This window comes from Myotis yumanensis, unplaced genomic scaffold (genome assembly GCF_028538775.1).
Source record: "Myotis yumanensis isolate MYYU_CA2020_CCGP unplaced genomic scaffold, mMyoYum1.0.hap1 SCAF_21, whole genome shotgun sequence".
Lineage (NCBI taxonomy): Eukaryota > Metazoa > Chordata > Mammalia > Chiroptera > Vespertilionidae > Myotis > Myotis yumanensis.
In genome coordinates this window covers 13,022,842-13,046,618 of record NW_027223772.1, presented here as the reverse complement: position 1 = coordinate 13,046,618, position 23,777 = coordinate 13,022,842, and the positions used below count along the sequence as shown (strand labels likewise).

At 52.2% G+C, this 23,777-nt stretch overlaps 2 protein-coding genes across 4 annotated transcripts in view; both read left to right on the top strand.

The window, feature by feature from the left end:
- The first annotated feature begins 5,990 nt into the window (after positions 1-5,990).
- Positions 5,991-13,642, top strand: CDK20 (cyclin dependent kinase 20). 2 transcript variants are annotated; one of them, XM_070401014.1, is made up of 8 exons: positions 5,991-6,291; positions 6,682-6,795; positions 9,153-9,341; positions 9,588-9,709; positions 9,897-9,959; positions 10,739-10,820; positions 11,268-11,423; positions 12,681-13,642. In XM_070401014.1, the coding sequence occupies exons 1-8, from the start codon at positions 6,217-6,219 to the stop codon at positions 12,876-12,878; spliced, it is 999 nt and encodes a 332-aa protein (XP_070257115.1). In that variant the 5' UTR covers positions 5,991-6,216; the 3' UTR covers positions 12,879-13,642. The 2 variants fall into 2 exon arrangements, with proteins under 2 accessions (XP_070257115.1, XP_070257114.1); XM_070401013.1 differs by having other exon boundaries at positions 10,739-10,862.
- Positions 13,643-16,428: 2,786 nt separating this feature from the next.
- Positions 16,429-23,777, top strand: part of LOC138998893 (F-box/WD repeat-containing protein 12-like) — a 30,295-nt gene continuing 22,946 nt past the window's right edge. For both annotated transcript variants that reach the window (XM_070400940.1, XM_070400941.1), the window contains exons 1-2: positions 16,429-16,531; positions 18,622-18,659. In XM_070400940.1, the coding sequence (XP_070257041.1) occupies positions 16,442-16,531; positions 18,622-18,659 (128 nt within the window). In that variant the 5' untranslated portion in view covers positions 16,429-16,441. The remainder of the gene's footprint in view (positions 16,532-18,621; positions 18,660-23,777) is intronic.

The window sequence follows — 23,777 nt, the reverse complement described above, 5'->3', positions numbered from 1 at the left end:
TTTTGATTTCTAACATGGTAAATATTTGACAGATACAGCCCAGTTAGCTTCTACCCCTAGCCAGAGCTGTAATCTAAGCCACTAGCCTCTCTGATCTTTATTTTGCCACCCCAGTGACTGAGATTAACGCCCACCTCAGAGGGGCAGTACAAGGGCTAATTCAGGTGTTTGCTTAAAGCTTGCGTTTTAAACAGGCTCTCCCTCCCTCAAGGAGCACAAATTGACACTTTACCTGGATTCTTGACTCAGGAATCTGGATTCGCTTGGCTAGTTCTTCTCTCTCAGTGGGATCCAGGTATGGTTCCTTTTCAAAGGCCTCGACAAGAACCTTGAGTTGGTTTTTGTTGTACTTGGTCCTCTTGCGCCTTGAGCCTCTTGGGGGCCCTGGGATGGACGGACACACACACACACACACACACACACAGCAGAAGAGACATTAGTCTCCACATCACATTTAGGTCTACGAAGACTTGCTCCCTGTCCAGGGCAGCCTGGGGCGGCAGCCTCCCACGCCGAGGAATTTGTTTGCAGGCAGAGGTCTCTGGTGCCCTGTACTCTGCAGAACCTGCTCCCAACTCGCCTCAGTTCCCAACAATTCTTGAGGGAGGAGGGGGGAGCAGGCCATATAAACTATAATCACAACTGAAGTGCACCTCCGGAGACGGCCATGGGCAGAGCTGGTCTGCCAAACCTCCACTTGTACTGGGAACCAAAGTCCACCCAAACCCACATCCCCAAAACCAGAACATAAGGAATCTCCATGTGGGAAGAAAACTAACAGCGGGAGTGTGTGTGTGTGGGGGGGGGGGGGGGGGGGGGGGGAGGGGGGGGGGAGGCGCGTTCTGTACAATAACGTTTGTACTTTCTCTTGTGGCCTGGGCAAGCTCCCCAGACCTTTGTTAGCTTGGGGCCACTTGAGTCCATCAGAGCGGGGCTCACCACTGACTTGATTCCGTTCAAGATGGAATTTCTCAATGGAGAGAAGTGGGCAACATACGAGGCCCAGGCAGATCCGGGTTTCCCCTCCGCCAGCCCTCCTCTGAGCTCCCAGAGGCTGCCCCGCCCCCCTGCAGAGTGGACGTTTCCCCACTTTGACAAATCACTGCAGCCCCTACCTGGGCGCCTACGGCCTCCCTGCGCACCTGCTCTCGGGCAGCCTTTTAGGGTGCTTAGCCTTCCCGGTCCAAGTGTCAACGCCTCATGTCACAGTGACCTTCAAACCACCCCTGGTCGGACCCGCCCTTCTGAACCCACAGGGCATGGCCCAGAGAGACCGCCGGGCTCCCCACCACCCCCAGCCCCGCAGCCTCCTCAAAAACTTACTGCTGGAGAACATGTCGGGGCTGGGCTCACCCACCAGCCAGGACCCAGGTGAGAACTGCCTCCCTCCCAGGGGGAGTCTGGTAGGGAAGTGCAGCACCCGCCCAGTTAGGCCCCTTTAAAGCCTCCGTAAGACGCACCCTAGTAATAAATAGTCCCTCCTCCGGACAGGATGCTCAGCCCAGCAGTGGAGAGGTGAACGCACCTTGGCCAGGCTCAGCGGCAGGACCCATCCGCGAAGGTGAGGACCACAGGTCATCAACGAGGAAGGCCAGACGTGAATTACTGACCCAGTTACAGGCCAGGGCAGCCAAGGCCCCAGCTGCAGAGGTGGGCTGAGACTCAGCTTTCTTACTGAGCGACTATGGGACTCCCAGCTGTTTCCTCGAGGCACTCTCCACAAAATGAACTTATAGGAAGCAGCTGCATGTAGAAGATGGTGAGTCAAGATTTAGGATGAGGTTTATGCGGTATCTCAGAGCCTCCTCCTCTTAAATCCGGATAATTTGGTCAAGCCCCAGGGTTTTTAGCAGCGTGTAAACCCACATAAGTAAAAAGAACACTGGATTGAGAATTGCCAGGGGTTACAGGAGAGGAAGGAGTAATAACCGCAGGGTGGGAAGCTGCTATCAATTGGCTTTTCTCAATTTGGAGATTTAAATATGGTTGGTAGACAACGTATTAGTTTCAGGTGTACAATATAGTGATTCGACATTTATATACCCTACGGTGTGACCACATCGTAAGGTAGGTAACTCAAGTACCCGCCTGTCACCTTGTAAATTTACCACAGTATTACTGACATAATCCCCTTAGCCTTTTTCACCCATCCCCCCCACCAGAAGGGTCTGGCAACCATCAGTCTGAGCTCTGTTTCTATGAGTTTCTGTTTTGCTTTGTTACTTTGTTCTGTGTGTATGTGTGTGTGTGTGTGTGTGTGTGCTGTTTTAGATTCTGCATATAAGTGAAACCATTGGTATTTGTCTTTCTCTGTCTGACTTAGTTCGCTGAGCATAATACCCTCTAGGTCTATCCATGTTCCTCTAGGTACAATCCATGTCACAAATGGCAGAATTTCATTCTTTTTTATTGCTGAGTAATAGTTCATTGTATATGTCTACCACATCTTTTTTATCCAGTCACCTATTGATGGATACCCAATTTGCTTTCATATCTTGGCTATCTATCTGTAATAATCTATAATAATAAAAGCATAATATGCAAATCAACCGAACAACCAAACAGTTGAAGGACCATCTGCACGACCACGCTATGACACCCACTGGTGCCAGGCCAGCCAAAGTGGGTGCGATGCGATTGGTCGGGAGGGCCCCGCCATTGTCCCAGGATCACCCCATAGAGGGAGGCCCAGGCCACCAGCTGGTGGGGTGATCAATCAGGGGGCTCCACGATCACCCCAAAGAGGGAGGCCCAGGCCACTGACTGGCAGGCTGCAGTGGGTGAGTGGGGCCTCCCTCTGTGGGGTGATTGATTGCAGGGCTCCCAGACTGTGAAAGGGCGGAGGCTGGGCTGAGAGACCGCACCCCCCCACCCTCCAGTGCACACAAATTTTGTGCACTGGGTCTCTAGTCTACACTAATAAAAGACAAAGATGCTAATTGACCGTACCTTTGCTATGCCCTAAGCCATGCCCACCAGCCAATCCGAGTGACTATATGCAAATTAACACAACCAAGATGGCGGCCGGCAGCCACGGAGCTGCAACGAGAAGTAGGCTTGGTTGCCCCAATGATAGAGGAAGCCAACTTCCTGCCTGCCGCGGCCGGCTCTGAGCTCCACTCAAAGCAACAAAGTTTCAATTATAGAAGGTAAATAAACCCCAGATACCTGCTTTCAGCCGGCCGTGGCCACAGAGCTGGAGCGAGCAGGAGGCTTGGATTGCCCCTGTCGATGGAGGAAGCCAAGTTTCCTGCTGCCCTGGCTGGCTCTGAGCTCCACTCAAGGCTATAAAGTTTCAATAATAGAAGGTAAATAAATCCCAGAATTAAAAAGAAAAAAAGAAAAAAAGGAGAGGCTGGGAACTTCTGTCGCGGGGGGGCTTGGCCAGCCTGCAAACAGCCATCAGCCCCTCACCCAGGCTGGCCAGGCACCCCAGCGGGACCCCCACCCTGATCTGGGACACCCTTCAGGGCAAACCAGCCGGCCCCCACCCGTGCACCAGGCCTCTATCCTATATAATAAAAGGGTAATATGCAAATTGACCCTAACAGCAGAACGACTGGGAATGACTGGTCACTATGACACACACTGACCACCAGGGGGCAGATGCTCAATGCAGGAGCTTTCCCCTGGTGGTCGGTGCGCTCCCACAGGGGGAGCTCTGCTCAGCCATAAGCCAGGCTGATGGCTGCCAGCAGAGCGGTGGTGGCGAGAGCCTCTCCCACCTCCTCAGCAGCACTAAGGATGTCCAACTGCAGCTTAGGTCTGCTCCCTGCTGGTAAGTGGACATCCCCCAAGGGCTGCCAGGCAGCCAGAGGGATGTCTGACTGCCAGCTTGGGCCCGATCCCCCAGGGAGTGGGCCTAAGCCAACAGGTGGACATCCTCCGAGGGGTCCCAGACTGCAAGAGGGCTTAGGCCGGGCTGAGGGACTCCCCCGAGTGCACAAATTTTTGTGCACTGGGCCTCTAGTATTCATATAGTAAATAAGAGGAGGAGAGAGAGGAAAGCTATATAAAGTAAGTGAAAATAAAGTCCAGAGATGAGCAGTCTATTGACATTACTGCTGAAGGACAAGAAGGTATTGGATGAGTGGTGAGCTCCTGAACTGATCATGGCACTGGGAACCAATCACATCAGTGGAGCCAGAGAGGAACAGATAAGCAAAGAAATTTCTGACTATAGGTAGCTAGAGGCTGAGTGAGGGAAGGCAGAGGTCTAATGCTGAAGTATTTCTGTGTTGACTCCTCTGCCATGACTTCTGACTGGGGATTCAAATTCGCATCAGGGCATGAGGTTTGCTATTCACTCACATTCCTCACGTTCACTCAGACCACCTCTGTCAGAAGGAACCCCTGGACACGGGCCGTGCTGGCTGAAGAAAGGAGCCTGCCCACTGAAAACCTCTCCCCAGTTGTTAGCTGACACCTAAGCTAACTGAGCAGAGATTTTCAGAGACCACACATAAGAAAGAAAACAGACATTGCACAATTAGATTGGGAAATACACTAAACCAAAAAGCAAATGTACAACAACAAATCCTGAAGATGGAAGATAATATGATTTCCAGAGTTGGCCAAAAATAGATTTGGGTTCTTATCTGGCCTCTACTACCGTCAAACGGGGTGAATATCCTTCTGTGGACATCAAGACCTTCTCCTGAAATTATTAAAAGAGTGGAATTTCTGAATACTTAGTAAATTATACGGCTCAAAACTCAAAGAATACAAAGAGGCTCAGTGAAAAGTCTGCCTCCCACCCTGTCCCCAATGCTTCTAGTCCCACCAGGTAACTACAATCATGAAAACTTGGTATCTTTACAAATATCTTTGAATGTATGAACACACATTTATTTTTTTATATATGCTTTTTAAATTTATTTTTTATTTCTATACATTTTTATTGATTTCAGAGAGGAAGGGAGAGGGAGAGAGAGATAGAAACATTAATGATGAGAGAGAATCATTGATTGGCTGTCTCCTGTATGTCCCCCACTAGGGACCAAACCTGCAACCCCGGACATATGCCCTTGATCAGAATCGAACCAAGGACCCTACAGTCCACAGGCCAATGCTCTATCCACTGAGCCAAACCAGCTAGGGCTACATATGCTTTTATTTATATTCTTTTCTCCTTTTCTTGGACACAGCTAGTGGCATGCTATGTTTTGCATCTTGGCTTTTTAACTTAATATAGTTTAGAAATCTTCCAATTACTGTACCTTAAAAGTTTCCTCATTCATTTTTAAAGCTGCTTAATATTTCATTTGCTAGGTGTATCACAATTTAGTCAGTCTCCTATTGATGGACATTTGTAATGTTTCCAATATTTTGCTATTCAGGCAATGCTTCACTTAATAATCTTGCACATGTCATTTCACATATGTGCTATATATCTATTGGGTGAATTTCTAGAAGTGGGCTTGCTGAGGCTAAGGGGATTACACTCCCACCAGCAATGTAGGAAAGCTCCTGTTTTCCCATAGCGTGGCAGGCTGTTAGATCTGCAATCTTTGGCCATCCGATAGGTGAAAAGTTATACATTATTTTGCATTTATCTTGTGTGTGAGATTGAGCATCTTTCCAGAAATTTAAGAGCTACTTCTGTTGTGTTTTTTTTTTTGGTCAACCTCCTTTGATGATATGCATTTCTTAAAATCATTCAAGTTGCAAATTCCTCTAAATGTTTCCTCATGAGAAGCCCTTATTCATAGATTTTCTGAGTCAGAGTTTGTACTTTCTTTCTCTTTTTGTAGTTTGCACTTTTAAAAAGTTATCTCTGTATGTTGCCATTTGACCTTCCAGAAGGGAGGCCTCACTGAGGGTCCCTCTACCACTCAGCCTTGGCCCTCTCCCTTCACCGTCATTGCTGGGAGTTTCCTAACCCTCGCGGCCCCGCCCTTCAGCCCGCGGCCCCGCCCTTCAGCCCGCGGCCCCGCCCTCCAGGCCCCGCCCTCCCGGCGTGCCTTGCGTATCTCCTTAGGTGACTCCCAGCGGCGGGCTGGGGTCTGTTGCGGTTGTTCCGCGCTCGGCGGCTGGCGTTGTCCGCTCGCGGGTGACCTCCACCGGGTGAAGCGCCCTGCGGCGTGGGGGCGGGGGCCTCGGGGAAAGCGCAGATGAGGCCCGCGCGCGTCCCCAGCTGCACTTGGCCGCCCGCCCGCGGCGCTTGGAGGCCGCCCAGTCGCTAGGCAGCCCGGTCCGGGCACCGGAGGGCGGGCGATGGACCAGTACTGCATTCTGGGGCGCATCGGGGAGGGCGCACACGGCATCGTCTTCAAGGCCAAGCACGTAGAGGTGAGCTGGGCCCCGGGGGCCTCCCGGGCCTTCCTCCTTGGCTCCCGTTCCTTTCTCTGTGAGGTGCACCTGTTTTCCGAACCCAGGCGTGGGCCATTGCGCCGGCCTCCCCGCCTCTCTCCTCTTCGCCGCGTGTGCTCATCACTTTACCTTTAAGGGGTGGGGATGGAGGCGTCCAGATTGCGGCCCGCCGCATCCCACACGTGTCCCCAGGAGCGTGCTGAGGATGCTTCTGAACTGTGTGACTTCCCTTCAGACGGGATGGGGGCACCCTCCATCCTCACGAGGGCCTCGGGCCTCCGCGTCCCACCCAGAGGGCGCGTTTCTCACCCCCTCGCCAGCCTTTCCCAGGGCCATGGGGTGGCAGTGTCTGCGTTCTGTCCTGCACAGACTGGAGAGATCGTTGCCCTCAAGAAGGTGGCCCTGCGGCGGCTGGAGGATGGCATCCCCAACCAGGCCCTGCGGGAGATCAAGGCCCTGCAGGAGATCGAGGACAATCAGTATGTGAGTGAGGCTGGGGGCCGGGCACCTCCTCCCGCCCTCTGCTCACTCCCACTCGGGGGACCTGCACCCACTCTACTGGCTCATGTGCTTCCCCACCCTCACTTCCGTTCTTGCCCACGTATTCACTCTCATTTACCAAACTACTTCATTCCTCACTCATTCACTTTCTTGTTCATCCACTTCTTTCTGTACTCATCCATCCATTCACGAACGTATGCCTTATTTCTCAGAACTCTTCAGTGGTTTCTAGTGGTAATGATCACTGCCACCTATTGAGCTCCTGCTATGTCCTGCAGGCTGGGTTAACTGCTCGACCTCCACTGTCCGTCTGAGTTTTCTCGGCTACTCTGCAAGGGAGGTTTCGGGATCTACCTCTCTCAGACCAGGGGAGCAGGGCCAGCCACCAGCAAATGGGGGCTCGGCTTGTCTGTGGAGGCTTGGGACCGGGTCTGATTGAGGAGTCTGGATGTTTTAACTTTGGGGCCTTTTGTAGGCCCCGCCCGGTGCTGGGCACTGGCAACACGGGAGAAACTGGCCCTCACCAGGCTCTTGAGAAGTTAAGTGTGGTAAGGGAGATGGACAGAAGCCACAGGGCCCAGCTGGTGTGGTTGGTGCTGTGACAGGACTGGGAGGGTCTATGGCACATAAAGAAGGATTCCTCATAGCCCAGCCTCATTCTCTTTGGCTCTCTTTCTTGTCCATGTCAGGAGTGCAGAATGTGCTCAACTTCCCTGGGAGTGACAAGGACGGGTCGACCTTGGATAAGCGAGACCCTGACTTGTTCCTTAATCTCTGGAGCTCTTCATGATATATTGGGTGACAGGGCATGCTCTGAAACTGTTTGTCATCTCGGTTGTGTATGAAAACATTGTATGTGTGTATATGCGAATGTGTGTCTGTGTGCCGTACCTACTGTAAAATCTGGGGGAATATACTCTAAGGTTGATTTTAGTAGGTAGGATTTTCCTTTTTTTTGTTTTTTTAAAAAGTAATTTTGGCCTTAGCTGGTTTGGCTCAGTGGATAGAGCATCAGCCTGCAGAGTGAAAGGTCCCAGGTTTGATTCCGGTCAAGGGCACATACCCAGGTTGTAAGCTCGATCCCCAGTAGGGGGTGTGCAGGAGGCAGCTGACCAATGTTTCTCTCTCATCGATGTTTCTAACTCTCTATCTCTCTCCCTTCCTCTCTGTAAAAAATCAATAAAATATATTTTAAAAAAATTGTTTTAAAAAGTAATTTTGTGTATTATCTGAATGTATGTGTGTGTTTCACTCTGTAAAATGACTATGTCCTCGCCTCAAAATCAGAAAAATAGCAGTAAGGCCATTCTTGTTTTTTGAGGGAGTAAAAGGGCTTGCTGACAGCCCCTGTGTGGCCACCAGGAGGTTGGTGACGAGGCCCTGCATCCTGTGATCAGCAGGCCTGAGGTTCTATCTTTAAAACACTGTAGATTTCACACTGGCCCAGGCCACTGTCGCCTTTCACCAGAACAGCTACAGCAGCCTTCCCACTGCTGCCCTGCCCCACAGTCAAAAACATGTAGATGGAGTTGTCCATTCCCAGTGGCTTGTCTTCACAGTGAAAGCGTTGTCACCATCTGCTCCCACCCCCCTCCAGCCTCTTTTTCCATTCATTCAACACAGCTTAAATGACACTCCCAGGACAAGCACCATCTAGGCTTTGGGGCAGAAGATAGCAGAGAGCCTTCCCACATGTACATGTCCCTCCCTCTCTGTTCTTGCCTCAGGGTTTTGTGCTTGCTGTCTCCTGCCCAGAGCTCCTGTCCAGCTCCCTGTATAATCAACCCCACCCCATTCTTTCTCTTCTGTCCTCATTAGAACCATTTGTCAGTAGTCTGTCCTCCTGTGCTGGGAGCTCCTTAAGGTCCCCTTTTCTTGCTCCTTCCTGTGCAGCCCAACACCTGTGACCTGTGGGCCCTCAGTACATATGACGTGTCTCCAGCTGTCACAGTTCTGAGGAGTAGTGGTTGCCTTTTCTTGGTGCTGGGATTTAATGGCCCTAGAGGAAATCGGAGGAGACTTGACTCTGTGTGTGTGTGTGTGTGTGTGTGTGTGTGTGTGTGTGTTGATTTTCCAGTTTGTGGGCTGGGTGGGGGAACCAGATGTTGCCCTAAGTGGCCTTAGACCTCCTTTTCCCTGAGTGAGTGGAGTGTTAGAGTGGGAGCCTGTTTTCTCTCAGGAGGCAGGAACAACAAGAGGGCGCCCAGCTCCTTGGTCCCCATTCAGACCTTACGTCACCTCCTCTGTCTGTCTTGTCCTCTGCTGTGGCAGGGGCTGGGGGTTCCAGAGAGAGTCTGAGCCCTGTGCGCCTGGGGGCTGACCGGATGCCCGGCCTGCAGGTGGTGCAGCTGAAGGCCGTATTCCCGCACGGGGCCGGCTTTGTGCTGGCCTTCGAGTTCATGCTGTCAGACCTGGCGGAGGTGGTGCGCCACACCCAGAGGCCGCTGGCCCAGGCACAGGTCAAGAGCTACCTGCAGATGCTCCTTAAAGGTGTCTCCTTCTGCCACGCCAACAACATCGTGCATCGGGTCAGTCCCAGCAGGGGCTGGGGTGGGGCCTGAGGGCCCGTTGGATTGGGGGTGGACCAGCCCTTGAAGAAGACAAGACCAGAGAGGGGGACTGAGGGGGCGGGGCCTGTGGGTAAGCCCTCTGGGGTGTGGTCCTTCGGGTCGGGGATGGGGTGGGGACTTGGGCTGACCCAGGTGCTCAGCCTGCCAGCCCCCAAGGTCCTCTTGGGGCACTGGAAAAACTGATGCCTCCTTTGGTGCTCTCAGGACCTGAAACCAGCCAACCTGCTCATCAGCGCCTCGGGCCAGCTCAAGATAGCGGACTTCGGCCTGGCCCGGGTCTTTTCCCCAGACGGCAGCCGCCTCTATACACACCAGGTGGCCACCAGGTAGGGAGGGCCGGTTCCCAGGCAGGACCTAGCAGTGGACAGGCCCCATGCCTCCCCCTGGGAAAAGAGGCTTCTGGGCCTCTCCAGACATCGCTCATGAGGCGGGTATGGGGGCCAGGGTGACCTTCTGGGGCTGCCTCCTGTCAGACTGGTGACTTGGCTGTGACCACCCACCCTTCTCTTGCAGGTGGTACCGAGCCCCCGAGCTCCTGTACGGTGCCCGCCAGTATGACCAGGGGGTCGACCTGTGGTGAGACTGTGGGCTGGGCAAGGGGGGAATGTGGGTCCAGGAGTCACCTTTCCTCCTGGGCATTGGGATAGCTCAGCCGCTTAGGGGTATTTTCGGGCTGTGAGCTCTGGGTTGCCTTGGGCTCTCTTCCCCAGTTAGGGTATCTCTGAGGAGTTTGGGACCAATGTTCCTCTCCAGGACTTTTTGGAGCTGGATGGGGGTTGGGTGGGATCGGAGTGGTTGTCCCAGTGGGAAGTTTCCTGAGGTGTGGCGCGTCTAGCTACTGTGCAGGGAAGGAGAGCCCAGGATGCAATGGCCCTGAGCGATCCCAAGGCCTGGGTCCTTGGGTAGTAAATCTCTGAGCCCTCACTTGAGACAGAGTGGCGTATACATGCCTAAGAGTTTGAGATTTGGTGGCTGTTTGTAGACCTGCCGCAGAATGTGAGGAGGTGGCTGTGTGTCCCAGAGTGGGGAGCTCTGAGAAGGTGCAGAACTGTTGAGTGGTTATTGTGTGTTGTGGATTTGAGGCTGAGAGATGCTTGGAGAGGGGGCTATGCTCTGTGTTGTAGGCTGGAGGTCTTTGATTGTTTGGGGGCTCGGTCTTAGCTGTGAGCCCTCTTGGCTACTTTGTGCATGCGCCGAGAGGTGGGTGCTGGTGTGAGGAGACGTGTGTCTGCAGTGGGGAGTGATGGAGCTGGTATGCGTAGACCTCTGTTCATCGTGTGAGACGATGGAGCTGGTGTGGGGAGACCGGTGCCCGTGGTGTGAGTCTGTGAACTGTTTGGCTTCTGTATCTGCAGGGCCGTGGGCTGCATACTGGGGGAGCTGTTGAACGGGTCCCCGCTTTTCCCAGGGGAGAACGACATCGAACAGCTTTGCTGTGTACTTCGCATCTTGGGCACCCCTAGCCCTCAAATCTGGCCAGTTAGCAGGGGCCCTTGGTGGGGAAGGGAGGGGGGAGGTGCCCTTCATTCCCCCTGGTAGCTGGTGACTCCCCTCTCTGTACTTTCTCTCCTTTGGCCCCATGCCTCCCTGAAATCCCAGACCACTGTCCTGGCCCAGCTTGGGGGCTCCCCCCTCCCTGCTGTCCTCTGTCCCATCCTGCCTGCCCTTAGCACCTGCAGTCTCTCCAAGCTGGGGGTGGAGCAGGTTCTGGAAAGGGTGGAGGCACAAGGGACTGAGTGAGGGAGTGAAGACATGGGCGATGGGGTGAGGGTGGGACACGTGGCTGAGGCCGCAGCCAGTAGCCTGAGCAGGTGGGCGACAGGGAGCAAGGACTGACAGGGAGCTGGCGGCAGTGCTGGCCCTGAGGCGCCCCGTTCCCCTCAGGAGATCACGGAGCTGCCCGACTACAACAAGATCTCCTTCGAGGAGCAGGCGCCTGTGCCCCTAGGAGAGGTGCTGCCAGACGCCTCTCCCCAGGCCTTGGACCTGCTGGGGCAGTTCCTCCTCTACCCTCCGCGCCAGCGCATTGCAGCCTCTCAGGTAGGGTGACCCCGTGGCCCTGATCCTCCTCACTCACGCTCATGGGACTCAGGAGGTCAAGGTCCCTGAGAAGGCGTGATGGGGGCTCGGAGCCGCCGTGCCTCTCTTGAGCAGACCCCGGAGGGGCTGCGGGCAGGAAGGGTGGCCCATTGGAAGGGCGTGCCCACCTCACAGAAGACAGCCCCTCCGGTTACTGGTGACTCGCTTCGTCATGCCTTCATTCCTTCAGCAGGTATTTACTCAGCGTTGGCATATTCCAGGCACTGTCCTGGGCCTGGTCCAGAGCGAACAAGTGGTCATGGCCCCATCCCTGTGGGGTCTCTACCTTGTGGTGAGGCAGGGCGCCCAGGCAGTGGGAGTCAGGCTTCCTGGAGGATAGGTTAAGGCACGGGAGGTGTTTCCTCATGAGAGATGATGAGCAGAGGCCCGGAGAGAAGGACCCAGCAGGACGGGTTGTGGCAGGGAGGCAGGGAAGGAAGGGGGACCATGGGCCTGTGGCGTCAGGGTCTCTGTGGCTTGTACCACTCCCCTCCCCCCCTTGGCACTAGCAGAGCGTGTTCATGCATGCTCCTGGTGAGCGCCATGTCCACCGTGCCTTCAGAGCATCCTGAGACCAACTTAGCACTTCCCGCTCCATCTAAACCCCGCCCCGTTGTTCCCAGAGTCTCCTCCTGCCCATTCAGTGTCTGCTCCCACCTGGCAGAGGTCGTGACCTTGTCCAGACAGGCCAGTACCCTCTGCAGGGCCCTCCTGTTGTAGCTCCCTCAGAGGACAGCCCAGGTCCTAGTGGCCCACAGGAGTCACAGGCTGGGGGCTGTCACCTCTGACTGCCTGTTCCTGTCCCTCTCGGTCACCTCGCTCTGGCCCCAGGGCTCCCCCATGTCCTAGGGTCTGTGCACTTCTGTCCCTGGGCCTCACGTACTCATCTCTCTTGTCTGTGTTCAAGTGCCACCTCCCAGGGGCCTCCTCTCAGCACTGCAGCCTGCACCGCTTCAGCTCTAGTCATTTGACACACTGACTACCTCACTTCTCTGTGTTGTTTATTGTCCCCCGCTCCCGGCACGTGGAGGTCTGTGTGCTGCTGCACCCCCGGCCTCTGGAGCCATGCTCAGTCAGCACTCAGAAGCGAGTCAGACGAGCAGGGGAAGGAAGGAGCCCTGCAGGGCAGCACTTGTCTCCCCGGCTCAGGGAAGTGAGCTGAGGCTGGGACAGGGAAGGGGTTGGTTTCTATATGCTGTTCCTTCTTGTCGCCCCCAGGCCCTCCTGCACCAGTACTTCTTCACAGCCCCCCTGCCTGCCCACCCTTCGGAGCTGCCAATTCCCCAGCGCCCAGGGGGACTGGCCCCCAAGGCCCACCCAGGGCCTTCCAACGTCCATGACTTCCATGTGGACCAGCCCCTCGAGGAGCTGCTGTTGAACCCAGAACTGATTCGGCCCTTCATCCCGGAGAGTTGAGCTGCTGGACCAGGCCCCACTGGCCTGTGTTCCAGGGCCTCCTGTTCCTCTGCTCCAGCCTGACTCAACCCATGGCCACACTACGACCACTCTGGGCTCACTCCTTACCCGGTCCTGTCCCAGCCAGGCAGGGAGGATGTCCAGCCCCAGCAGAGAAGGAGGCCCGAGGCTGAGTGCTGCTGACTTACCATCAGAAAGGGGCAGTGCGCCCACCTCCGCGCTGGCCGTGGTGCTGCGGCTCCAGGCACTGCCTTTCTGGCCAGGACACGTCCTGGAAGAGCCTTCCGTGAGCAGAGTAGGATGTCCTCAATTCAGAAACCCGAGTGGGAAGGGAGGTGGGTTTGCTTTTGTTCTCAAGGATGTTAAACACTACTTCAGTTTTTGAGATTTATTATAAAAAAGCCCAAGTAGTTCTGCCTGGTGTCTGCCTTTCTTCCATTCCTATCAAGGGAAGTGGCCGAGGTGGCATCCTCTCCTGGTCCTTGCTTCTCTGTGGTCGCTGGGAAAGTGACCCCATTCATGGCTACTCTAATCTTGGGGGCTCCTCAGGGGCTTTATATGACGGAGCTTCCCTTTGGAGGTGACGTGGCCCAAGTCCAGGCCCAAGTATGGCTCAGGTTGTGAACCAAACACCTTAATCTGGTTTACAGACATCTCCGCCTTTGGAGAAGGGTGAGCCAGAACCAGATGTGCCATCTTCTTCCTTAGAGAAGGAGACAGGCATTCCTGAAACTCACTTGTTAATTCAATAAATCACAATACAATTCTATCCAGCTCTTGTTTTTCTTACTTAATAATTTGATAAGACAGTTGTAAAATATATATGGAAATATAAGGGTTGAAAGGAGGAAGCAGAAATGAGAAGAATGATGATGAAAGGGCTTACCTATTAGATACCAAGACTTGGCATAGGGCTGTAATAATTGAGACAGTGGTGTTGGTTCAAGGATAGATAAAAACAGGCAGATCAAAGAAATTTATTCTTAGTACTCTTTTATTAAAATATTCATTCTGTGCCCCATGTGAATAAACTTCTGTAAGCACTGAAGACAGAGGTGACTAACATTGCCAGTCACTGCTTTTAGAGGGAATATAAAACACAAACTCCAAAAAAAACCCCCCAAAAACACAAACTCCAGTTGTTGCTTTCTGGAGGGGAAAGTGACCGTCTTTAAAGATGTTTTCAGGATTGGGCCTCTGCCTGTTTCTCCAGCCACATCTGTGTCAGAATGTCTAGCTCAATTTTCATGACCGTCACTCTGTCCTTAAGCCTTACATTAAACCTGACCCTTATTCATCACCCTGACTGACATATACACTCACCCTCACCCAATTCTTTGTCAGACCCTTACCCACCTAAACCTGACCTTGATCTTGGCATTGACCATGACCCTCACCATAAATGACCCCACTTGACATAGAACTTAACCTTTTTCATGAACTCCCCCATCACTCTCACAATAACATTGACCCTCTCTGATTGGCATTCATACTTTGATGCCCATCATGACCCTGATCCTGATGCTTAACATGGCTGTCATACTTATCCTGACCTTGACTTACCCTTGACAATGACTATTTGTTACACTGATCATGACCCAATACTATCACGAATGAGACTCTTGGTACCCTTAATCTGATTATGACTCTCAACTTCACTCTATCCCTGCCCCTCGATTGAATTCTCTAACAAGGACTATCATAGTCCTCCACTCTAACCATAGAGCCTGACTTTGAATCTGAAACTAGTCTGCATGTCAAACCTTACCTGGACCCTGATCCTGGCATTGACATTAACCCAAACCTCAATTTCACCCTGACCTTGATCCTCATCCTAACACTGACCTTTGAGCAGAACCTGGACTCACACTTGGCTGTGAACCTGACCTGGAATCAAACTTGACCATCATTACAGTGACCATCATCCTCAGCGTGGTCAATGCCCACACCTTGACCCATCCTTGACCTTAAACCTGACAATAACTGGTAGGTTGAAGAATGCTTAGTCCTCAAAGATGCCCATGTTCTAACCTATGAAAATGTTGCCTTACATAGCAATAGGGCTTTGCAGGTGTGATCAAGTGTACAGACCTTGACAAGGGAAGTGTGTCTTAGATTACCCAGGTGGGTGTATATGCAAGAGAGAGAAGTGAAGGTGGGAGGTCTTCACTCCAGCAGCAAAAGAAAACAAACCCCACATTGACTTAATTGACCTTGACAATGAACATCATGCTCACCCTGAACTGACTATCCTAACCTTGATCTGGACCCATAACCTGACACTGACCCTAACCCTGAATATTAGCCTCACCCTGACCTTGATCCGAATCCTACACAGAATTGGACATTCGCTGTCAACCCGAGTGCAACGCTCAATCTTACCTCACCCTGATAATAACCCCTGACCTTCATCCTCTCACTGATCCTTTAATGGACACTCAACCTGACCCTGGTCCTGACCTTGATCATGATTCTCACATTGATCTTGAACATAACCCTGGCCCTAAAATTTCCCTTACACTGATTTTGACCATGAACCTGATTCTGACACTGACTTCTTTCTCATCCAGATCCTTAACCTAATATAGAATTTTTTCCTGAACTAGACACTCACCCTCACTCTGATTCTGACCCTTATTACTTTGTCCCTCATTTCACATTCATCCTGACTGTGACTCTGACCTGCCCTGACTTGAACTTGATCACGACCCTCACCCTTACACTAACTGATCTGCAAGTGGCCAGGGCCAGGACCCAGGGTGAGGTTCAGGGTCAGGGCCCAAGGCAAGGGTGAGACCAGATTAGGGACCGTGGTAAGGAAGGCACGAGGTTCAGTTAGGGCGAGGGTCTGGGCACGTGCCAGCACCAACGTAAGAGGGAGGCTGAGGGTCACTGTGAAAGTGAGGGTCAGGGCCGGGATGAAGTTCACGGTGATGGTGTCAGGATCAGGGTTAGGTGAAGGAAGGAGGGCTAAGGGTGGGTGACAGGTGCCAATAAGGACTAGGTGACAAGCAGGGCAAGGTCGAGGAAGAGGGTCAGGATAAGGGCACATGGCAGGACGAGGGTCAGGGTGAAGGCCAGTATGAACCTGGTGAGAGGTCCAAGTCAAAGGTTAGGTAGAGGGCAGGGGTGAGGTGGAGGTGGAGCCTGGACACACATATTGGTAAGGGATGAGACCAAGGGGCAGGGCCAGCACCACAGCGCGGGGTCCAGAGATGCCGGTTCGGGAACACTGTAAGGTCCAGTGATGCGGGTGAATGTCAGCGGGAGGGGATGGGCGAGGGTCTGGGGAGTGTCAGGATACAGGTCAGGGCAAAGGCGAGATCCATGGGGAAGTCAGGGGCAAACCCAAGGCCTGGGAGAGGCGGAGTAGGTGGGGCCACCGCACCGCGGGAGGAGGGGCCGAGAAGCGGCGGACGGGCCCGGGATTGGCTTAAGGAGGCGCATGCGCGCTAGCAGGGCGGGTTCTGCCTGGGGCAGGGACGCAGAGGCGGGCCGGGCGCGGATTGGCCCGCGGGGCGGAAGCGCGGAGAAGGCGGGGCGGGCCTGGGACTGCGGAAGCGATGGGGCCGCCGCTGGGCGTACACGAGCTGCTGCACGTCTTCTCCTTCCTGGAGGCCCGAGACCTGCTCCGAGCCGCCCAGGTGGACAAGGTAGCGCGCCCGGGCTGGGGACATGGACACTGAGTGCCCGAGGCCGGCCCTTCTCTGGCCCGTTTCCCCGTCCGGGTTGGGGCTTTCGGCGGCTTGAAGCTGTGACCGGCAGAGGGCGCTCTCGGCCCGCAAGGTGGCTGCTGCCGCGGCCGCTGGAAGGGTCGCCCCGAAAGGTCCCGTCCCTGCCTACGGAACGCCCGCGCGCTTCCATCTGGATTCACTCCAGAGATTAGTGTAGGGAGCGGTTTTCTTTCTGGAATTTGCCTCGCTGGCTCTGCCTGGAAAGCCACGCCCCTAGCCCCTCCTCTAGGGGGCGACCTCGTCCTGTTTCTCCGCAGCCCGGAGCCCGCACTCCGCCCTGGCTGTGCCGAGTTCCCGTTGAGTGCGCTATTCTCGCCTGGGCCTCATCCCTGGTGACTCCTGCCCTCATCCCCTCTTCCTGGGACTCGGCACAACTCTAAGCGCTGTTTGTAGGGTGCATTTGGTGACTGCTTCCCCCGCTACTCATTCCTAAGTACAGGGGTTTTGTCTTTTGCATCACAGACTCTTGGTGGTGGTGGTGAGAATGGCACTGTGTGTTAGACTGGGCCTGGGCTTGGCAACCTCGGTGCTTGAGTTCTGGCTAGGAAAGAGTTCACAGCCAAGACTCAAACTATAAGAGAACATTTATTTAGAAAATGACAGAGCCAGAGTAAGTAATCAGTAGGTAGAGGCAAAGGACGGGCCCTTGAAGCTTAGAAGTGGGGAAGGTAAGGGTGACCCCTGTGGGGCAGGGGAAAGGGAAAGAAAAGCTCCGATGTGCTACCTGGAGGGAGCGTGCACTGGGTCCTCCTCGGAAGGTTTTAAGGGTGGAGGTGTTAGGGCAGATTCCGGGGGAATCACTCAGTGCGATACGCAGCAGCTTTTCATGTGTGTCCTTTCAGGGTCTCCACTGATGGATTGGTGGGCACCAGGGCAGGTGGTCATTATGCAATGCAGCTGGTCCTGAGGTCTGCCCTGGTGTTGCTTATCTGGTTTTGCTGCTTTTCTGGGCCTGGAGCTGAAATACAACTGAGGCCTAGATGTTATCTCTAGGGAGGAAAGGTCAGGGGCAGGGGTCTAAACGGAATGACCAGAGATATGAAAGATCAGGGGGTCCAAACCACAAGACCAGTGACATGCTAGGGGAGGAAAAGTCACCCTGGGGATGAGGGCGCGCCCTGCACTGGATAGGGCCCAAAAGACTTCTTAACGGCTGAGAAACTTTGCTTTAGGTGAGCGAGGGCTGTAGAAATGGGAGCCTGGGCTCAGGTAGCATGGCCATCGTGTCTTCCAGGGATAGGACCCTCAGTGGGACTGGGCCACAGAAATCTCCGCGGTGGTTCCCACCGAAGCTGTGTAGGCTCCGGAGTCCAGGGTGCAGGCGTGGGCCTTCCACATGCCACCTGAGCCTCTTCCAGATGCTTCTGCCGAGGGCAGTTTGTAGACCAGGGCCCATATAGAGGCCTCCCCTTGGCAGCTGTTCCGTTCCACCATCTTGGCATCTGGGACATCCCTGGGGCCAGTGCCTCAATTTACTCCATCGCAGCAACCTTACAACCTGTGCCCTCGTTTCCAACCCTCCCTTCTCACAGCAGCCAGAGGGATTTCCCTAAGACACGGTTTGACGCACAACTCCTCCGTTCACAATTCTCAAGTAGCTTCGCACTGTTTTTGCCGTTATGACTCCAGGAATTGGTGTAAGCCAGTCTCCAGCTCCTTTCCCCAGAGCTCATGTTCTAATGAAGGCAGATTACTCACTGTCCCTCACTCGTCTGAATCTTTGCACAGGTGGTTCTGTCTCTCGCTGGAACGCTTCAGCCATTCTCTTAAAGTGCAATCACCCATCCTGTGGGCCTTGGTCAGTAATCATTTCTGAACCCCGTGGCTGCATTCAGTTGGTCATTCTCTCCTTTCTCACTTATGTGGTGGTTTTTATTTCCATATGTCCCAGGAGGAGTTTTCATGAGTGCAGGCATTGGGTCTGATTAGCTCTCCCCTCCATAGGGCCTGGCAGGCTAAATTCTAACGGCATGGTGACTGAACAGCTATTCTTTTCTTTCTTGTTATAGGTCTGGAATGAGGTTTCAGGGACCAAGGAATTGTGGAGGTGAGTGAATGAAAGAAGAGCCATATGTGGTTGGGACAGTGTCTGAAAAGGGGAGGTGGGTATACAGTGTTCACCTGTTAAAATGGGTAAGAACCCAACCCTAGTCTCTGTTCTCATCTTTGCTGATAAGCTGGGGCAGGAATTTCCATTTGAGGGACATAACTAGGTATATTTCGGTCAGCAGCTCGAAAAGACTTACACTGGGTACGTTCTTTGAGTACTCACTGTGTTTCTGCCTCTGTTGAGTATTCAATAAGTGATAGCCCCTCCCAGCCGGAAACTGCTCCCTGATTGGGGCAGAAGACTCTTTTCTTTATAATGTCCTGAAATATAAGAGATTTTATTAATTGAGTTGGAGGTTGATAGAAGGCAGGGGTACCAGACTCAGGGGAAGAAATATACAGCAAATGAACACAACTGGTTGATGGTAGACAAATCAACAGACAACTAAGCCACTTTTATTTTCATTCATCTCTAATATAACAACACTAGAGGCCCGGTGCACAAAAATTTGTGCACTGGGGGAGAGGGGGTCCCTCAGCCCATCCTGTGCCCTCTCGCAGTCTGGGACCCCTCAGGAGATAATGACCTGCTGGCTTAGGCCTGCTCCTGGGTGGCAGAGGGCAGGCCCAATCCCTAGGTGCAGCCCCTGGTCGGGCTCAGAGCAGGGCCGATTGGGGAGTTGGGGCGCCACCCCCTGTCATGCACAGAGCAGGGCGGATGGGGAGGTTGTGATGCCACCCCTAGTCACGCTCAGGGTAGGGCCGATTGGGGGGTTAGGGCACCGCCCTCTGTCACACTCAAGGCAGGGTCAATAGGGAAGTTGCGGCGCCACCCCCTGCCACGCACAGAGCAGGGCCGATCAGGGGGTTGGGGCGCTGCCCCCTGTCACACACAGAGCAGGGACCATCCGGGCTTGGGGCTCCATACTCTGTCACACACAGAGCAGGGCCCATCAGGGGTTTGGGGAGCTCCCCCTTGTCATGCACAGAGCAGGGTCAATCCGGTTTTGGGAGCTCCCCCCTGACACACACAGAGCAGGGCTGATCAGGGGGTTGGGGAGCTGCCCCGTCACACACAGAGCAGGGCCAATCAGGGGGTTGAGGAGCTCCTCCCTGTCACACACAGAGTAGGGCCAATAGGGGAGCTGGGGCACCGCCCCCTGTCACATACAGAGCAGGGCCCGTGGGGGGGGGGGGGGTAGTTGAGGCGCCACACCCTGTCACACTCAGGGTAGGACCGATGGGGAGGTATGGCTCTGCCCCGTCTCACATAGAGCAGGGCCTGTCGGGGGTTTGGGGCGCCTCCACTGTCACACACAGAGCCGCAGGGCAATCGGGGTTGGGGTGCCGCCCTCTATCACCCACAGAGCTGCAGGGCTGATCAGGGGGTTGGGGCGCTGCCCCCTGTCACACACAGAGCCGCAGGGCAATCGGGGTTGGGGCGCCGCCCTCTATCACACACAGAGCAGGGCCGATCAGGGGGTTGGGGCGCTGCCCCCTGTCACACACAGAGCTGCAGAGCGATCAGGGGGTTGGGGCGCTGCCCCCTGTCACGCTGATCCCGGTGCCGGGAGGCCTCGAGGCTCCGCTGATCCCGCCCGGCAGGGTCACAGATCCGGGTCCCAGACCGCAGACAGCCTTGCCTGCTGCCGCCTGCCTTCAGTGTGCAAATTAGCCGCCATCTTGTTGCTTCAGGGTGGGGGCCCCCACTGGGGTGCCTGGCCAGTCTGGGTGAGGGGCTGAGGGCCGTTTTCAGGCTGGCGGGCAACTGAAGCTCCAAACCTCTCCTTTTTTTCTTTTTTTTTTTTATTCTGGCATTTATTTACCTTCTATGGCTGTCACTGGAGCTGAGAGCCGGCTTTCTCTCTGAGGCTCGGCTGCTGAAAGCAGGTTTCTGGCCTTTGTTTTCTGTATTCGAAACAATGTTGCGACTCCAGCTCTGAGATCCCGGCTGACTGACAGGAGCTTTCTGGAGTTTTGTTTATCTTCTGTAAATGTTACTATGTTTCCAACTGAAGCTCAGAGGCCGGTGGGGAACGTTGGAGTCCACAGCAAGCAAGCCTCCTGTTAGCTTCCAGCTGCCTGGCTGCCGGCCACCATCTTGGCTGACAGTTAATTTGCATAAGGATACACTGATTAGCCAATGGGAAGGGTAGCGGTCGTATGCCAATTACCATGTTTCTCTTTTATTAGTGTAGATAGCTATCTAGGCATGTATGATATTAGAACTTAAATAAAATGCAAAAAATTAAAGTTGAGAAAATAAATATTTTAATCATTAAATTATTAAATTTTTCTTTCCTATTCATTTCTCCTTTTGAACCTAACATCTTTTCTTTTGCCCCAAGATAAAAATGTTAGATCTTCTACCTCTGGCTGAATACAGGACAGGCTATATCCTTGCCTGTCAGCTAGGAGTTGTGGTTACTTTTAATTACTTGTGATGGAAAATAGCTGTTCACACATGAAGGCGCTTCCAAACATGGAGGGAATCTTTACTTGATTGTTTTTATTTTTAGGATAACTTTTCATTGAGGTATTTTATAATTCTGCAATGCCAGTATTACCGTATTTCATTTTCAATATCATATAGCATTGTTATTTTTGTTGCTTTTCATTTACTTTTTATTGCTAATATTAGAAAAATGATGTCAATCTCTTTAGTCACTTTTGAAGTAAGAGAACTTTTAGTGGGTTCCAGTCTTTATCTCAACAATTGTAGATATAACATTTAGTTCTGGAAATTGATTGATCTGTAGGTAAGTAGATAATAGTATGCCTTAGATGTGATTCTCAAAGACATTGTGTCACTAGGAATAAGTGAATTGACTTGTGGATTAGTGCAACTATTTGTAAGCCCTTGCAGAACAATGTTCACCTGTTAAAATGGGTAGGATCCCAACCCTAAACCCTAGTCTTTTTTTCCATCTTTGCTGATCAGCTGGAGTGGGAATTTCCACTTGAGTGAAATAACTAAATATATTTCGGTCAACAGTTCAAAAAAAAAACCCCTAAAAAAACTCATCAGCAGCAGCTCATCCCCTGACCTCCACATATATGTCACATGTTACCATGTCATGCTTCCAGGTTTCTCAGGTTGTTCAGCTGTCTGCTAGCCAAGTCACAGGCGGGATTTTGGTTCATTACTATTTCATAGTGTTTAGTGCTAACCTTTTTTTTTTTTTTTTAAAGCATAAAGTTGTTTCTTGGGATGTTATTGTTTTATGTTATTTAAAAAAGCCCTGGGTTTATGTTTCTCGGGCTGGGACAACAGCATGGCAGGAGCATCCTATGCATGTGTCATTTCTGGTGTTGTGCCTATAAAATGTCCTATGGACACAGTGAATAAATGTGGTTAACTGGTCATATGTTTTGAATCTGTACTTTATAATTTACATTGAAAGTGCTGCAAATGACTTAAATACTTCAGGACCTTTAAAATTCTGCCATTTCTTCAACACACTAAGTGTTAGCTTTTTGGTTATAAGTAAAATTGCAAATATTTGATTTTGTTTAAGGTACATAATTTCTGTTGTGTAGAGTAGGTTGTTTTGTTATTAATTGCCACCTGTGAAAGGTTTTGGAGCCATGGTATTTTTTTTTCACTTGCTACATCATTTTATTTCAGAGGCAGATCACATACTTTACTTATATTCACACTTTCACCTTATTTACAGCCTTGTTTACTGTCAAATCATTTTATTTTCTCATTGCTCTTGAATATTGGCCATGGGTCCTTCTTATGGTTTGATGTATAATGGCCTTAGCTATGTAGAAATAGACTTCATTTCCACAAAGAAATGTGTCATCTTTCTTTTTTCTTAAACACATTATCTTCTTGGTCTAGCTTTTCTTTTCACACTGTTTAGATTGAGATATGAATACAAATAAATTTCTCTTAGCTCTTATTTCAATTAAAAGAAAATCAACAACATTTAAGAATGGTGATATGAGGCAGCTGACACTGGCCTCGGAGTCCAGGAGATAAAAACGATGTTGAAGACTATGGTGGAGCGGAGAGCTCATTCTTGTCCAAAGGTTACAGCTCGCTGTGGCTCCAGACAAATTTTGCCAGGTGGGAATTTGAGTTCAGTATCACTAGAGCTGTTTTTACCTGATTATTATGTGAAATCTCCAGATTTTTTCAGTGTCAGCAGCTAGCTCATATAGGCCATTTCAATGCAGGGCAAACAATATAATCTGCGGTCCAATTTTGCCCACAATCTGCCAGTATGCTACTTCTGGTACAGGGACCAGAGTTTCAGTAAGCACAAGAAAACCTTTATCCAACACAGACCTTCTAATGCCTAGTGTGTTAGAAGGCCCCTAGTGCGTAACACAGAGCCTGGCGTGTACTCTGTGGTCATGACTACAGGCTGTGATGGATAGACATTTTCTCTGCTAGCCCAGCTAGTGTGGCTCAGTGTTTGAGCATTGACCCATGAACCAAGAGATCACTGGTTTGATTCCCGGTCAGGGCACATGCCCAGATTGCAGGCTCGATCCCCATTAGGGGGCATGCAGGAGGCAGCTCATTGATGTTTCTATCTCTCTCTCCCTCTCTAAAATAATTTTTTTTTTTTAAAGAAATTATTTCTGCTGTATTTGCTTAGGCCATGGACTGTGAGCCAGCTGTTTCCTACCTGACCATGTTCTTCTTTTCTGTGAGACGTGAGCCCTGCACTGCCACATTAGCTCTGGTGACCGGAAATGCTGGAAGCCTTTGTCCCACAAGCCTCCCTAACCTTCTTCAGCCAGATGTCCATTTCCCTTGTGCTCAGCTCCCATGGCACCATAAGCTACCCCTTCTGAAACTTCTAGTAGCATTTCTCCCCTCAATTTTAGTTTTGCGTATCCTCCTCCTAGCCACCAGCTGAGAGTGCTCCTAGGGCAAGAGCTACGTCTCACAGACTAGATGCCCACAAACTAGATGGGGACTCAGTATTCTCTGCAGTGCGGATGAGCTAATATTTCATCGTCATGGTCATGTATAAGTTAAGAATGCAGACTCTTGGAAAATGGTGGATTAATGACCTCTGAAAATGTTCTCCATAAAACCAATGTGAAAACACCCAAATTGTCAAAATCAACGTTTACATAACTCTGGAATTTAACC

Bases quoted from the DNA above. Each gene is read 5' to 3' on its own strand.
- CDK20 (XM_070401013.1), top strand. From the start codon at position 6,217: ATGGACCAGTACTGCATTCTGGGGCGCATCGGGGAGGGCGCACACGGC. The intron at 6,292-6,681 runs GTGAGCTGGGCC...TGTCCTGCACAG, and splicing joins TCAAGGCCAAGCACGTAGAG to ACTGGAGAGATCGTTGCCCT. The intron at 11,424-12,680 runs GTAGGGTGACCC...TGTCGCCCCCAG, and splicing joins AGCGCATTGCAGCCTCTCAG to GCCCTCCTGCACCAGTACTT.